Source organism: Ranitomeya imitator, chromosome 8, assembly GCF_032444005.1.
Source record: "Ranitomeya imitator isolate aRanImi1 chromosome 8, aRanImi1.pri, whole genome shotgun sequence".
Classification (NCBI taxonomy): Eukaryota; Metazoa; Chordata; class Amphibia; order Anura; family Dendrobatidae; genus Ranitomeya; species Ranitomeya imitator.
The window spans coordinates 117,298,405-117,315,610 of record NC_091289.1 but is presented as its reverse complement, the minus strand read 5'-3'; the positions used below and the strand labels follow the sequence as shown (position 1 = coordinate 117,315,610).

At 44.2% G+C, this 17,206-nt stretch overlaps 1 protein-coding gene across 2 annotated transcripts in view; it reads right to left on the bottom strand.

Annotated features, from left to right (window-relative positions):
• Nucleotides 1-17,206, bottom strand: part of CFH (complement factor H) — a 906,401-nt gene that overhangs the window by 706,254 nt on the left and 182,941 nt on the right. For both annotated transcript variants that reach the window (XM_069737284.1, XM_069737285.1), the window contains exon 7: nucleotides 13,113-13,289. In XM_069737284.1, the coding sequence (XP_069593385.1) occupies nucleotides 13,113-13,289 (177 nt within the window). The remainder of the gene's footprint in view (nucleotides 1-13,112; nucleotides 13,290-17,206) is intronic.

Below are 17,206 nucleotides of genomic sequence, written 5' to 3'. Positions count from 1 at the left end.
GTTATAAGAATTTAAGGATAGTAACACAGATAATTGACTGAATGTAATTGCTGGCCTACTTGTCTGTGAACCCTACTGCTACAGGCAACACACAGGAACGAGACCCAACTTGGAGTAAAAATATTCCCCAAAATTGTTGACACACACCTCTAAGGTGTTATCAATTTCACAGAGTAGAATATTATAATTGCTCTGTTTTTTTTTTTTAACTTCAGTAACTGTCTACTCGACTCCCTTTCTTTGGCAGCTGCATAGCGGTATTGTTATTTATTGTTTTAGCGCCATTTACTGTATGTGAAAAGGATATACAGAATAAAAGCAAGTACGATAATCTTAAACAATACAAGTCGTCGAGTGCTACTGGAGGAGAGAGGACCCTGCCCGTGAGGGATCACAGTCTACAAAGGATGGGTTTTACAATAGGTGAGGATAGAGCTGCTTGTGCAGCGGTATGGTGGAGCAATGATTAGTGTAGCTTGCATGCTGATATGAAGAGGTATTTCTTCAGGGTCCTTTTGAAGGTTCCCATGGAATGCAAGAGTATGATATGTTGAGGGACACAGTTCCAGAGGATCTGTGAGGATCTATGTGAGAAATCTGTTATGCGATTGTGGGAAGAGCAGATAAAAGGGCAGTAGAGAAGGAGATCTTGTGACTATTGGAGGTTTTGTGCATGTAAATATCAGGAGACTAGGTCACAGATGTATGGAGGAGAAAGGTTTTGGATCGCTTTGTATGCCAAACTTAGGGTTCAGAACCGGAGTCTCTTGGCAATGGGAAGCCAGTGCAGGGATTTACAGAGGGGAGTAGTTGAGGAATAGTGGGGTGACCGGTGGATAAGTCGCGCAACAGAATTTAGGATAGATTGGATTGGTGTGATAGTATTACAAGCCACAGAGCAGGAAGATGCAGTAGTCGAGGTGGGAGATGATGAGGATATGCACTAGTGTTTTTGCAGATTCATGGTTGAGGAATCTGAAGAGTCGGAAGATATTTTTGAGTTGGACTCAGCAGGAACCATAAATGGCTTGGATCTTAGATTTGAAGGAAAGATCATTGTCAAGCCATTGATTTTGATGGATAGGTCAGTTGGGGGATTAATTGAGAAGGTGGAAAGATGATGACTTTGGTTTTATCCATGTTACGTTTTAGAAACCTAGCAGAGAAAATGAAATAGATGACTGACACTGTGGGGTTCTGGTAAGTAATGAGGTGATATCAAGTCCAGAGAGGTAGATCTGTGTAATAGATGGAGTAGAGCAGGGGTCCTAAAACTGAATCTTGGGGGCACTGACAAGGGGGTAAGATGAGGAGCTGGTGTGTGAGTAGGAAACACTAAATGTCCTGTCTGCTAGGTATGAGGAGATACAAGATAGGGACAAGTCTGTGATTTCAAGAGATTAAAGAGTTTGTAGTAATAGGGAATGGTCCACTATGTTGAAGGCAGATGACAGGTCCAGGAGGAGGAGGACAAAGAAGTGTTGCTTAGATTTGGGGGTTAGTAGGTTGTTGTTGATTTTAATTATGGCAGTTTCAGTGAAAACGTGCTGTCGAAAGCAAGCCAGATTGTAAGAGGTCAAACAGGGAGCATGAGGAAAGATTTAAGCATAGTTCAAAATGGATGTGTTATTCCACTAGATTGAGGCATAGGGGATAAGTGATATGGGGTGAAAGCAATACACAATGGATGGGTCAAGGGAGGACTTTTTGAAGATGGGTGTGATCAAGGTATGTTTGAAGCATGAGGGGACGATAACAGTTGTTAGTGACAGGTTGAAGTGGTGGGTTAATTTTGTGATAAAGACTATTGTAAGGTTTGGAATGAGGTGTGATGGGATTGGGTCAAGTTCACAGGTGATGAGACATGATTTGTAGAGTAAAGAGGAAAATTGATCTTCCATGCTAGAGAAGTTGGATTGCAGGAGGAGAGTTGAGTAGTTATCAGGAGGGGCTGTGGAGACTTTAGACAAAAGCTTTGCCTTATGTTGTCAATCATCTTTGAGATTAAAGAATGAGGCAAAGACTTCAGCTGAGATGAGTGGATAGGGAGGGGTAGCTGGGGGACGAGGAGAGAATTGAAAGTACCGTATATACTCGAGTATAAGCCGAGATATTCAGCCCACTTTTTGGGGCTGAAAGTCCCCCTCGAGTCATACTTAGGGGTCGGCAGGGGAGGGGGAGCGGAGGCTGTCTAATTATACTCACTTGCTCCTGGCGCGGTCTCTGCAGGTCCCTGCTTCCCGGTGCTGTAGCTTCTTCCTGTAGTGAGCGGTCACATGGTACAGCTCATTACAGTAATGAATATGTGGCTCCACCTCCCATAGGGGTGGAGCCGCATGTTCATTTCTGTAATGAGCGGTAATGGTGACCGCTCACTACAGGAAGAAAATGCGGCGTCGGGGAACAGACGTGCAGCGACTGCGTCAGGAACAGGTGAGTATGATGGGGGCAGTGAGCGATATTCACCTGCTCCTCGTTCCACCGTCGGCGCCGCTGTGTCTTCTGCAGTGACGCTCAGTTCAGAGGGCGCAGACGTGACGTGATTAGTGCGCGCCGCCCTCTTCCTGAATGTTGGTGCAGAGGATGGGGAACACACAGCGGCGGTCAGCGGTGGAATGGGGAGCAGGTGACTATAGCAAGTGCCGGGGGCCGGAGAGGTGAGTATGTAATTTTTTTATTTTTTTAATTGCAGCAACAGCATATGGGGCAAATATCTGTATGGTGCATCTTATGTGGCCATGTGCAGCATTATATGGGGCAAATATCTGTATGGAGCATGTTATGTGGCCATGTGCAGCATTATATGGGGCAAATATCTGCATGGAGCATCTGTATGGGGCCATGTGCAGCATGATATGGGGGCAAATATCTGTATGGGGCATCTTATGTGGCCTTGTGCAGCATTATATGGGGCAAATATCTGAATGGGGCCATGTGCAGCATTATATGGGGCCATGTGCAGCATTATATGGGGGCATATCTGTATGGAGCATCTTATGGGGCCATAATCCACATTTGTGGAGCATTATACGGGGCAAATGTGTCTGTAAGGAGCATCTTATGTGGCCATGTGCAGCATTATATGGGGCAGTTATCTGTATAGAGCATCTTATGGGGCCATGTGAAGCATTATATGGGGCAAATATCTGTATGGAGCATCTTATATGGCCATGTGCAGCATGATATGGGGGCAAATATCTGTATGGGGGATCTGTATGGGGCCATGTGCAGCATTATATTGGGCCATGTGTAGCATGATATGGGGGCAAATATCTGTATGGAGCATCTTATGGGGTCATAATCCACATTTGTGGAGCATTATATGGGGCAAATGTCTGTATGGAGCATCTTATGGGGTCATAATCAACATTTGTGAAGCATTAGATGGGGCAAATATCTGTATGGAGCATCTTATGTGGCCATGTGCAGCATTATATTAGGCAGTTATCTGTATGGAGCATCTTATGGGGCCATGTGAAGCATTATATGGGGCAAATATCTGTATGGAGCATCTGTATGGGGCCATGTGCAGCATTATATTGGGCCATGTGCAGCATGATATGGGGGCAAATATCTGAATGGAGCATCTTATGGGGCCATAATCCACATTTGTGGAGCATTATACGGGGCAAATGTCTGTATGGAGCATCTTATGGGGTCATAATCAACATTTGTGGAGCATTATACTTGGAAAATATCTGTATGGGGCCATGTGCAGCATGATATGGGGGAAAATATCTGTATGTGGCATCTTATGTGGCCATATGCAGCATGATATGGGGGCAAATATCTGTATGGGGCATCTTATGTGGCCATGTGCAGCATTATATGGGGGCAAATGTCTGTTGTTATGGACCTGGTGGTTAGGAGCACCCGGAACGACCTGATGGTTAAACTCACACAGGACAAGCTCTGGGAAGTGGGAGCTCTGCTGACCGCAACCCCTAATCCTATCACACAACTAGAAATAGCCGTGGAGCGTACCTAACATGACCTAGACGCCTCTTCACAGCCTAAGAGCTAACTAGCCCTTGAGATAGAAAATAAAGCCTACCTTGCCTCAGAGAAATTCCCCAAAGGAAAAGGCAGCCCCCCACATATATTGACTGTGAGTTAAGATGAAAGTCACAAACACATAAATGAAACAGGTTTCAGCAAAGGGAGGCCAGACTTACTAAACAGACTGAGGATAGGAAAGGTATCTTTGCGGTCAGCACAAAAAACTACAAAAGACCACGCAGAGTGTGCAAAAAGACCTCCGCACCGACTCACGGTGCGGAGGTGCCACTCTGCATCCCAGAGCTTCCAGCTAGCAAGGCAAAATCATGATAGCCAACTGGACAAGGAAACAATGAACAAATAATAACTAGCAGGGACTTAGCTTCTGCTGGAGTAGACAGGTCACCAGAAAGATGCAAGAGCGAACTGAACCAGTGCAAGAACATTGATAGCTGGCATGGAGTAACGATCTGAGTGGAGTTAAATAGAACAGCCAGCCAAAGAATAAACTACGTCACCTGTGGAAGGAAGCTCAGAAGCAGCAGCTCCACTCACAGCCACCAGAGGGAGTCCATGAACAGAACTCGCCGAAGTACCATTCATGACCACAGGAGGGAGTGTGAACACAGAATTCACAACAGTACCCCCCCTTGAGGAGGGGTCACCGAACCCTCACCAGAGCCCCCAGGCCGATCAGGATGAGCCAAATGAAAGGCACGAACTAGATCGGCAGCATGAACATCAGAGGCAAAAACCCAGGAATTATCTTCCTGACCATAACCCTTCCACTTGACCAGGTACTGGAGTTTCCGTCTCGAAATACGAGAATCCAAAATCTTCTCCACCACATACTCCAACTCCCCCTCGACCAACACCGGGGCAAGAGGATCAACGGAGGGAACCATAGGCGCCACGTATCTCCGCAATAACGATCTATGGAACACATTATGGATGGCAAAAGAAGCTGGAAGGGCCAAACGAAATGACACAGGATTGAGAACCTCAGAAATCTTATACGGACCAATGAAACGAGGCTTAAACTTAGGAGAGGAAACCTTCATAGGAACATGACGAGCTGACAACCAAACCAAATCCCCAACACGAAGTCGGGGACCAACACAGCGCCGGCGGTTAGCGAAACGTTGAGCCTTCTCCTGGGACAATGTCAAATTGTCCACCACATGAGTCCAAATCTGCTGCAACCTGTCCACCACCGTATCCACACCAGGACAGTCCGAAGGCTCAACCTGCCCTGAAGAGAAACGAGGATGGAAACCAGAATTACAGAAAAAAGGCGAAACCAAAGTACCCGAGCTGGCCCGATTATTAAGGACGAACTCAGCCAAAGGCAAGAAGGACACCCAATCATCCTGATCAGCAGAAACAAAGCATCTCAGATATGTCTCCAAAGTCTGATTAGTTCGTTCGGTTTGGCCATTTGTCTGAGGATGGAAAGCCGAAGAAAATGACAAATCAATGCCCATCTTAGCACAAAAGGACCGCCAAAACCTCGAAACAAACTGGGAACCTCTGTCCGAGACGATGTTCTCAGGAATGCCATGCAAACGAACCACATGCTGGAAAAACAATGGCACCAAATCAGAGGAGGAAGACAATTTAGACAAGGGTACCAAATGAACCATCTTAGAGAAACGATCACAAACCACCCAAATGACCGACATCCTTTGAGAGACAGGGAGATCTGAAATAAAATCCATGGAAATATGCGTCCAGTGCCTCTTTGGGACCGGCAAGGGCAAAAGCAACCCACTGGCATGAGAACAGCAGGGCTTAGCCCGAGCACAAGTCCCACAGGACTGCACAATAGAACACACATCCCGTGACAAAGAAGGCCACCAAAAGGATTTAGCCACCAAATCTCTGGTACTAAAGATTCCAGGATGACCCGCCAACACCGAACAATGAAGCTCAGAGATAACTCTACTAGTCCATCTATCAGGGACAAACAGTTTCTCCGCTGGACAACGGTCAGGTCTATCAGCCTGAAACTTTTGCAGCACACGCCACAATTCAGGGGAGATGGCAGACAAAATTACCCCCTCTTTGAGAATACCCACCGGCTCAGGAACCCTCGGAGAGTCAGGCACAAAACTCCTTGACAGGGCATCAGCCTTCACATTCTTAGAGCCCGGAAGGTACGAAACCACAAAATCAAAACGGGAGAAAAGACCATCGAGCCTGTCTAGGATTCAACCGTTTGGCAGACTCGAGATAATTCAAATTCTTTTGATCCGTCAAGACCACCACGCGATGCTTGGCTCCTTCAAGCCAATGTCGCCACTCCTCGAATGCCCACTTCATAGCCAACAACTCTCGATTGCCAACATCATAATTGCGCTCAGCAGGCGAGAATTTTCTAGAAAAGAACTCACATGGTTCATCACCGAGCCATCAGAACTTCTTTGCGACAAAACAGCCCCTGCTCCAATCTCAGAAGCATCAACCTCAACCTGAAACGGGAGCGAAACATCTGGCTGGCACAATACAGGGGCAGAAGAAAAACGACGCTTCAACTCCTGAAAAGCCTCTACAGCTGCCGAGGACCAATTGACCACATCAGCACCTTTCTTGGTCAAATCAGTCAACGGTTTAGCAACACTAGAAAAATTAGCGGTGAAGCGACGGTAAAAATTAGCAAAGCCCAGGAACTTTTGCAGGCTCTTCACAGATGTCGGCTGAGTCCAATCATAAATGGCCTGAACTTTAACAGGGTCCATCTCGATAGTAGAAGGGGAAAAAAATGAAACCCAAAAATGAAACCTTCTCAACCCCAAAGAGACATTTCGACCCCTTCACAAACAAGGAATTCGCACGAAGGACCTGGAACACCATTCTGACCTGCTTCACATGAGACTCCCAATCATCCAAAAAGACCAAAATATCATCCAAATATACAATCATGAATCTATCCAGGTACTCTCGGAAAATGTCATGCATAAAGGACTGAAACACAGATGGAGCATTAGAAAGCCCAAATGGCATAACCAGGTACTCAAAATGGCCCTCGGGCGTATTAAATGCTGTTTTCCATTCATTGCCCTGTTTAATTTGCACAGGATTATACGCCCCTCGAAGATCTATCTTGGTGAACCAACTAGCCCCCTTAATCCGAGCAAACAAATCAGACAGCAGCGGCAAAGGGTACTGAAATTTGACTGTGATCTTATTAAGAAGGCGGTAATCAATACAAGGTCTCAAAGAGCCATCCTTCTTGGCCACAAAAAAGAACCCTGCTCCCAACGGTGATGACGACGGGCGAATATGACCTTTCTCCAAGGATTCCTTTATAGAACTCCACATAGCGGCGTGCTCTGGCACAGATAAATTAAACAGTCGGCCCTTAGGAAACTTACTACCAGGAATCAAATTAATAGCACAATCGCAATCCCTATGAGGAGGTAAGGCACCGGATTTGGGCTCTTCAAATACATCCCGGTAATCTGACAAAAACTCAGGGACTTCAGAAGGAGTGGAAGGCGAAATTGACAGCAATGGAACATCACCATGTACCCCCTGACAACCCCAGCCGGACACAGACATAGATTTCCAATCCAATACAGGATTATGGACCTGTAGCCATGGCAACCCCAAAATGACCACATCATGCAGATTATGCAACACCAAAAAGCGAATATCCCCCTGATGTGCAGGAGCCATGCACATGGTCAATTGAGTCCAGTACGGAGGCTTATTCTTGGCCAAAGGCGTAGCATCAATTCCTCTCAATGGAATAGGATACTGCAAGGGCTCCAAGAAAAAACCACAGCGCCTGGCAAACTCCAAGTCCATCAAATTCAGGGCAGCGCCTGAATCCACAAATGCCATAACAGAATAGGACAACAGAGAGCAAATCAGAGTAACGGACAAAAGAAATTTAGACTGTACCGTACCAATGGTGGCAGACCTAGCGAACCGCTTAGTGCGCTTAGGACAATCAGAGATAGCATGAGTGGAATCACCACAGTAAAAACACAGCCCATTCCGATGTCTGTGTTCTTGCCGTTCAGCTCTGGTCAAAGTCCTATCACATTGCATAGGCTCAGGCCTATGCTCAGAGAATACCGCCAAATGGTGCACAGCTTTGCTCTCACGCAAGCGCCGATCGAACTGAATGGCCAAGGACATAGACTTATTCAGACCAGCAGGCGTGGGAAATCCCACCATGACATCCGTAAGGGCTTCAGAAAGACCCTTTCTGAAAATTGTCGCCAGGGCACACTCATTCCACTGAGTAAGCACAGACCACTTTCTAAACTTCTGACAGTACACCTCCGCTTCATCCTGACCCTGACACAAAGCCAGCAAGATTTTCTCTGCCTGATCCACTGAATTTGGTTCATCATAAAGCAATCCAAGCGCCAGAAAAAAAGCATCTACATCACGCAATGCAGGATCTCCTGGCGCAAGGGAAAATGCCCAGTCTTGAGGGTCACCACGCAACAAAGAAATAATGATTTTTACTTGTTGAACGGGGTCACCAGAGGAGCGGGGTTTCAAAGCTAGTTACAGTTTACAATTCTTTTTGAAATTCAGGAATTTAGATCTATCCCCAGAAAACAAATCAGGAATTGGAATTCTAGGCTCTAACATCGGATTCTGAACCACAAAATCTTGAATGTTTTGTACCCTTGCAGTGAGATGATCCACACAAGAGGACAGACATTGAATGTCCATATCTACACCTGTGTCCTGAACCACCCAGAGGTTAAGGGGAAAAGAAAGACAAAAAACACTGCAGAGAAAAAAAAATGGTCTCAGAACTTCTCTTATCCCTCTATTGAGATGCATTAATACTTTGGGCCAGCTGTACTGTTATGGACCTGGTGGTTAGGAGCACCCGGAACGACCTGATGGTTAAACTCACACAGGACAAGCTCTGGGAAGTGGGAGCTCTGCTGACCGCAACCCCTAATCCTATCACACAACTAGAAATAGCCGTGGAGCGTACCTAACATGACCTAGACGCCTCTTCACAGCCTAAGAGCTAACTAGCCCTAGAGATAGAAAATAAAGCCTACCTTGCCTCAGAGAAATTCCCCAAAGGAAAAGGCAGCCCCCCACATATATTGACTGTGAGTTAAGATGAAAGTCACAAACACAGAAATGAAACAGGTTTCAGCAAAGGGAGGCCAGACTAACTAAACAGACTGAGGATAGGAAAGGTATCTTTGCGGTCAGCACAAAAAACTACAAAAGACCACGCAGAGTGTGCAAAAAGACCTCCGCACCGACTCACGGTGCGGAGGTGCCACTCTGCATCCCAGAGCTTCCAGCTAGCAAGGCAAAATCATGATAGCCAACTGGACAAGGAAAAATGAACAAGTAATAACTAGCAGGGACTTAGCTTCTGCTGGAGTAGACAGGACACCAGAAAGATCCAAGAGCGAACTGAACCAGTGCAAGAACATTGACAGCTGGCATGGAGTAACGATCTGAGTGGAGTTAAATAGAACAGCCAGCCAAAGAATAAACTACGTCACCTGTGGAAGGAACCTCAGAGGCAGCAGCTCCACTCACAGCCACCAGAGGGAGTCCATGAACAGAACTCGTCGAAGTACCATTCATGACCACAGGAGGGAGTTCGAACACAGAATTCACAACAGTCTGTATGGAGCATCTTATGTGGCCATGTGCAGCATTTTATGGGGCAGTTATCTGTATGGAGCATCTTATGGGGCCATGTGCAGCATTATATGGGGCAGTTATCTGTATGGAGCATCTTATGTGGCCATTTGCAGCATTATATGGGGCAAATATCTGTATGGAGCATGTTATGTGGCCATGTGCAGCATTATATGGGGCAAATATCTGTATGGAACATCTGTATGGGGCTATGTGCAGCAAGATTTGGGTGCAAATATCTGTATGGGGCCATGTGCAGCATTATATGGGGCAAATATCTGAATGGGGCAAATATCTGAATGGGGCCATGTGCAGCATTATATGGGGCCATGTGCAGCATTATATGGGGGCATATCTGTATGGAGCATCTTATGGGGCCATAATCCACATTTGTGGAGCATTATACGGGTCAAATTTGTCTGTATGGAGCATCTTATGTGGCCATGTGCAGCATTATATGGGGCAGTTATCTGTATAGAGCATCTTATGGGGCCATGTGAAGCATTATATGGGGCAAATATCTGTATGGAGCATCTTATATGGCCATGTGCAGCATGATATGGGGGTAAATATCTGTATGGGGCATCAGTATGTGGCCATGTGCAGCATTATATTGGGCCATGTGCAGCATGATATGGGGGCAAATATCTGTATGGAGCATCTTATGGGGTCATAATCCACATTTGTGGAGCATTATATGGGGCAAATGTCTGTATGGAGCATCTTATGGGGTCATAATCAACATTTGTGGAGCATTAGATGGGGCAAATATCTGTATGGAGCATCTTATGTGGCCATGTGCAGCATTATATTAGGCAGTTATCTGTATGGAGCATCTTATGGGGCCATGTGAAGCATTATATGGGGCAAATATCTGTATGGAGCATCTTATGTGGCCATGTGCAGCATGATATGGGGGCAAATATCTGTATGGGGCATCTGTATGTGGCCATGTGCAGCATGATATGGGGCAAATATCTGTATGGGGCAAATATCTGAATGGGGCCATGTGAAGCATTATATGGGGCAAATATCTGTATGGAGCATCTTATGGGGCCATGTGCAGCATTATATGGGACAATTATCTGTATGGAGCATCTTATGGGGCCATAATCCACATTTGTGGAGCATTATACGGGGCAAATATCTGTATGGAGCATCTTATGGGGCAATAATTCTGTCCATTTCCTTGTGATCCTCGTTGAGATAGTTCTATCCATTTGTCCATTTCCTTGTGATCCTCCTTGAGATGGTTCTATTCCTTTATTAGAGTCCAGCTGTGTTAAATTAAACTGATACAAATAGATACAGAAAGGACAGGCTAACGGAGCGCCAGGCTGGCGGTCAGGGGAGATGTTGATTGAGAAAGGTCCGATGCAGCTCCTGCCGGGTGCCTCAGGAGAGGAATAAACAGTAAGTTGCAAAATACTCCGGTGTGGATTTCAATAAACAAAGAAACTTTTAATCCTTTCATCTGTGTCCTGTGCGCTTCCATGTGACCGGAGTATTTTGCAACTTAAATTAAACTGATAGGACTTTATTTGGAAAGGCAGACATCTGTCTAAGTAAGACCTCACAGCTCACCATGCATGTCAGACCAAAAAAGAATCATGAGGTCAAAGGAAGTGGCCAAGGAGCTCAGTGATAGAATTGTTGCAAAGAACACATCTGGCCAAGGTTACAAAATAATTTCTACAGTACTCAAAGTTCCTAAGAGCACAGTGGCCTCCATAATCCTTAAATGGAAGAAGTTTGGGACCATCAAATGTCTTCCTAGACGGGGCTATCCAGCAAAACTGAGCAATCGTGGGAGAAGAGCCTTGGTGAGAGCGGTAAAGAAGAACTCCATTATCACTATGGCTGAGCTCCACAGATGCAGTAGGGAGATGGGAAAAAACTTCCAAAAAAGTCAACTATCACTGCAGCCCTCCATCAGTCAGGCCTTTATGGCAGAGTGGACTGACAGAAGCCTCTCCTTAGTGCAAGACATATGAAAGCCCACATAGAGTTTGCTAAAAAACACATGCTGGACTCCCAGACTATGAGAAATAAGATTCTCTGGTCTGATGAGACAAAGATAGAGCTTTTGGTGATAATTCTAAGCGGTATGTGTGGAGAAAACCAGACACTGCTCAGCACCTACCCAATACAACAGTGAAACATGGTGGTGGCAGAATCTTGCTATGTTTTTCAGCTGCAGGGACAGGACGACTGGTTGCAATTGAAGGAAACATGAATGCGGCCAAGTACAGAGATATCCTGGATGAAAACCTCTTACAAATTTCTCTAGACCTCAGACTTGGCCGAAGGTTCACCTTTCAAGAAGACAATGACCCTAACCACATAGCTAAGATAACAAAGGAGTGTCTTGAGAACAACTCTGTGACCATTCTTGACTGACCTAAACCCAATTGAGCATCTCTGGAGAGACCTGAAAATGGCTGTCCACCAACTTTCACCATCCAACCTGACGGAACTGGAGAGGATCTACAAGGAAGAATGGCAGAGGATCCCTAAATCCAGGTGTGAAAAACATGTTGCATCATTCCCAAGAAGACTCATGGCTGTACTAGCTCAAAAGGGTGCATCTAGTCAATACTGAGCAAAGGGTCTGAATACTTATGATCATGTAATATTTCAGTTTTTTCTTTTTTTTAATAGATTTGCAAAAAAATCTATATTTCTTGGTCTTTTCAATCAAGATGTGGTGCAGAGTGTAGATTAATGAGAAAAAACTGAACCTTTTTGAATTTACCAAATGACTGCAATGAAACAAATAGTGAAACATTTAAAGGGGCCGGAATACTTTTCGTACCCACTGTAAACAGAGGACGGCTACCAAGTATCGTAAAGAAGTGTAATTGTGAAGAAAACATGATATTCCAATTTGCCAAACACAGAAACACAAATTAAAGTGCAAAACAAATTAAATTCTTGATATTAACAACAAGATAAATGTATTTTATAGGGATTTTTATGATTTGAGTGAAATGTTTATTTTTTTTAAGATTTGAATTATTTTTACTGTTCCCCCTTATTATTGTAATCTGAATTAGCTCTAGAGGTTCTCTCATACCTGTCCATATCAGTAATTGAGTTTCCACTAATACAACATAACACCCCCCCACTTCCCCTTCATATGTTTTGGGTATGGAGTTAACAGAGTGATACATCTACAGTATATTAGGTATAGTTGTTGGAGAATACTGGATTGTGCATAGTGGAATGATCTCCCCTTTCATTTCTTTGCCTTCCTCTTTACTGTTTTCAAGAGCCAATTTTCCCACCAGGATGTCATGATGAATCGATGAAACTACTGCCTACTTTTTTGGGTAAGCCAATTTAATTTACTGTTAACATTGATCAAAAAATAGTCTCATTATAGTTATCATTTGTTCAGTGTTTAGTTATGTAATATTGTTAGAAAAGATATTTACACTGTAGACACTATGTTTTGCAAATGTACTTACTAACACAGTTTGGAGCAGGATCCCATCCATTTATTGTGCATTTACGGGGTTTATTAGGCTCTGGCTGGAGAACATAACCATAATCACACTTCACAACAATTTCGTCTCCATGTCTGTACACAGCTTTCCTTGCTTCCACACTTCCTTTTTGCACTTGAGGAGCGTTGCAAGTTATTTCTATAAAAAATTGTAAATAAACAAAATAAATAAAACATACAACACACATAAATATATATTACTATGGTTGCTTTTGTGCTTAGCAGGTACATTTTAAGCAAATTACAAGGGTAATATTACAAAGAAGAATGAGGCAGTAAGAGAGTACTGTTTTTTTTTTAAATATGTATAATACTAAATATCCATTTGCTTTTTAATTATTTGTTGTTATTATTATACTTTTATTAACCTGTATGAAAAATGGAGTAAATGACTCTGTGCTATGTATAGTTACCATACACCACGTGCACAGTTACCCCATGGGGCATGTACGCAGACTAAAAAATCACCAGTAAAGTTAAAAATTCTGAGAAACAGATTATTATTAGTAGAAATTTGTAGCAACATATTTATGTACAGCACATGATACATTGAAACATTCTGGTAGATCGGCTCACTTGGCTGCTTAACGAGATACTCGGAGGAATGCTTTACATTTATATCTTCAACTGTTTTTTAAAAAATACTTGATAAACCAGCCCCAAAAAATAGACATTCAGTCTTGTTGGCACAAACAAACAGCACTCATTACAGCCAGTACAACTGCGGGGTCTGCCCGCTCAGAAAAAAGGGTTCACCTCCTTTTAACAAGAACATAAATCGGGAGGTCAGCTCAACTTCAAAGCAATCAGAACTCTGAATGAGTCGAAAGGCTACACTTTTACTGTTTGGACCACACCATAGGGTGGATAGATGGTGAACAGCTGTCCTGCTCAGCTCTTTAGCTGTTCATAAACAATCAGACCTTGTCATGACTGATTAACCCCTCTCTGCACATAACATGCTGCAGCAACCTTTTAGGTTGTGTGATGCTTCTATCACTAATGCGGGAATACTCGCTTGGCAATGGGATACATGCACACAGGAACACTTTTTGCACATAACAGTCGATGTGGTTTATTATAGAGTCATTAACCATACCATGAACAGTCCGTGCATACTGTATCAGAACTTGTCACTTAGTTGTGGTCACTAAACATGCTGGACATTAGTAAGTACAGTTACCATGGGTAACCGCATAGTTCATAACGCTTCTTAGTACTCGGCATTAATACGGAGTCTCTAAACACACCAGACTTCTCTGCCCAGTTTCCGTGGGAGACTACACACCGAACAGTTCATTATATCCTCCGGAAAAGCTGCCTTACGGGGATCACCAACTTGCCTGACAGGCATACACCAGTCGGTTCCAGACCCATTGAAGGATGGTAGCTTACCCCACACAGTAGCTGTCACTGGTTTTGCAGATCCATGGCCTCACCTTGTGCTCTTCAGGGATCCGGTCTACACACAGGAACTCCCAACACAGTCCACTCAGAATCATGGCCTCGCCAGGTGCTCTTCAGTGATCCGGTCCCCACTCAGGACCTCCCAACAACAAGGCACTCAATTTTTTGGTATATGCAAGTAGTTTTTTTATTCCAAGCGGAACTGCAGTAACAGCAACATTTGCTGTTACTGCACTTCCGCTTCGAATAAAAAAACTACTTGCATATACCAAAAAGTTGAGTGCAAGGTTTTGTTATATATATCACTAAGGTTTTGGAACCTACCTGGGCACCATTTCATAGAGCTGTGCACACGCTTATTTTGATACTCCAACACCCAGGACTTTCCTCTCACAGGACCTTACAGCCAAGAACCATTCAGATCCAAACTCTCAGAACCATGTGACCCACACCCTGGTCACATTACATACTTGTATCTAGTGATGAGCAACCACTAAAAAGCTCGGGTGCTCATTGCTCGGGTTGAGCAGATTGGAATACTCAGGTACTCGGACAGAACAATGAGCCCAATGTAAGTCTATGGGAGACCCGAGTATTTTTACCGCGATCCCCCGGGGGTCCTTTTAAGGTCTAAAAACATCTGAAAATTATGGAAACACTGCTCAAATGATACAAGAACGTCATGGGTATCGCCCCTGGAACCATTCCTGACTCCTAGTTCACAGATGGAAACAGTTTTTTCGGTGATTCATGCCATTTTTCCCGGTGCAACAAAAAACAAACTAAAAAGAGACCAAAACAGATTTTGCTAGGAAATATGTTAAGGTACAACCTTTGCAGGTTAATGACTTGCCTGTAATGCCAAATTATTAACCCCAGACAGAAATGTTCCTCCCCCACTTGGGCTTAGTTCACACCCAGCATTTTTGCAGAGTTTTTCAACTTTAATATTGCTTTCAACCAATACAAATGCATTCACTGGGAAATGTCATTGTAACATTTAACAACCATATCTGGCCATATGATGTGTGACACATAAGCACTGCAGACCCACCTTGTTTCATTTATGAAGGATGGACTCTTAAAGTCACAGAGCCTATTTTTTCTGGTGCATCAGGCGGCATTAATCTTCTTAAAGGGTCATTATGAAACAGTGGGTCTCCTAAACTGTTGTAGCCTATGCTGAGAGTGGATAGGCTGCCAAGAATTATGACGCACCACAATACCCCTTTCATAAGATGTCCAGGGGTGACTTCTGAAAAAAAGTTGCATTGAATTCAAGGCCTTCCCTGCTATCAATTCATATGCACCCCATTACGCCTTTGAACCCACATACTGGATTGGCCCATGAAAATCCTCTTTACAATATGCATTTTGTGCTCCGTAATCCTTTGTTTTACACATTGGTAGCAAGGTCAGCCCTGTGTTATGACCTGGTGGTTAAGAGGCCACACTGATATGACCTGGTGGCTATAAAACGCAACATGGAACGAGCTCTGAGAAGGTGGTATCTCTACTGACCGCAGTCCCTAATCCTAACAACACAACTAGAAATAGCCGTGGGATGTTCCTGACACTCCCTAGACACCTCGTCACAGCCTCAGATATAGCTACCCCTAAAGAAGGAAATAGAAAGCTATCTTGCCTCAGAGAAACCCCCAAAAGGAAAGATAGCCCCCCACAAATATTGACTGTGAAAGGAGAGGGAAATGAAGAACTCAGCAATGAAATTAGAATTCAGCAAAGGGAGGCCAAAACTAAACTAGATAGACAGAGAGCAAAGGATACTGTCCGGTCAGTATTAAAAACTACAAAATCCACGCAGAGTTTACAAAAATGAACTCCACACCGACTCACGGTGTGGAGGGGCAAATCTGCTTTCCCAGAGCTTCCAGCTAGCCTGAATAAGACATAGTGAGAAGCTGGACAAAAGAGACAAAATGCAAGCAATAGAGTCCAAACAAATGGACAAACAAAACTAGCAAAACTTATCTTTTGCAGACAAGGACTGGCCATATGAGAAATCCAAGGGAAAAATCAAATCCAACCAAGAACATTGACAGCAGGCATGGACTAAAGCCCAGAGCAGGTTTAAATAACAAACCCAGGCAAGGCGATTAGTGAAGGCAGCTGGTACAGCCCCCTAACGGAGCAGCAGTTCCACTCGAAACCACCAGAGGGAGGCCAAGGGCAGAATTCGCAAAAATACCATTAGCAACCACAGGAGGGAGCTCCAGAACGGAACTCACAACAGCCCTGCTGCATAGACAGTCATATGCACCCCATTATGCCTTGGAACCCACATACTGGATGGGCCCATGAAAATCCACTTCACAATATGCATTTTGTACTCCCGTACTCCTTTGTTTTACACATTGGCAGCAAGGCCAGCCCTGCTGCATAGTCATATGCACCCCATTACGCATTGGAACCTACATACTGGATGGGCCCATGAAAATCCTCTCGTATTTTTTAATTATATGATGGTTCCCTCTTTGCAAACTTATTTGCAGGAGAATTTGCCAATTTTATTTGCCATGTTTTTAACACTAAGGTTCAGATACGGCTTTAAAAAGGACTAAGGCTATGTGCACACGTTGCGAATTAGCCTCTAGATTTTTTTGTGTGGATTCTGCATCTCCTGGCAGA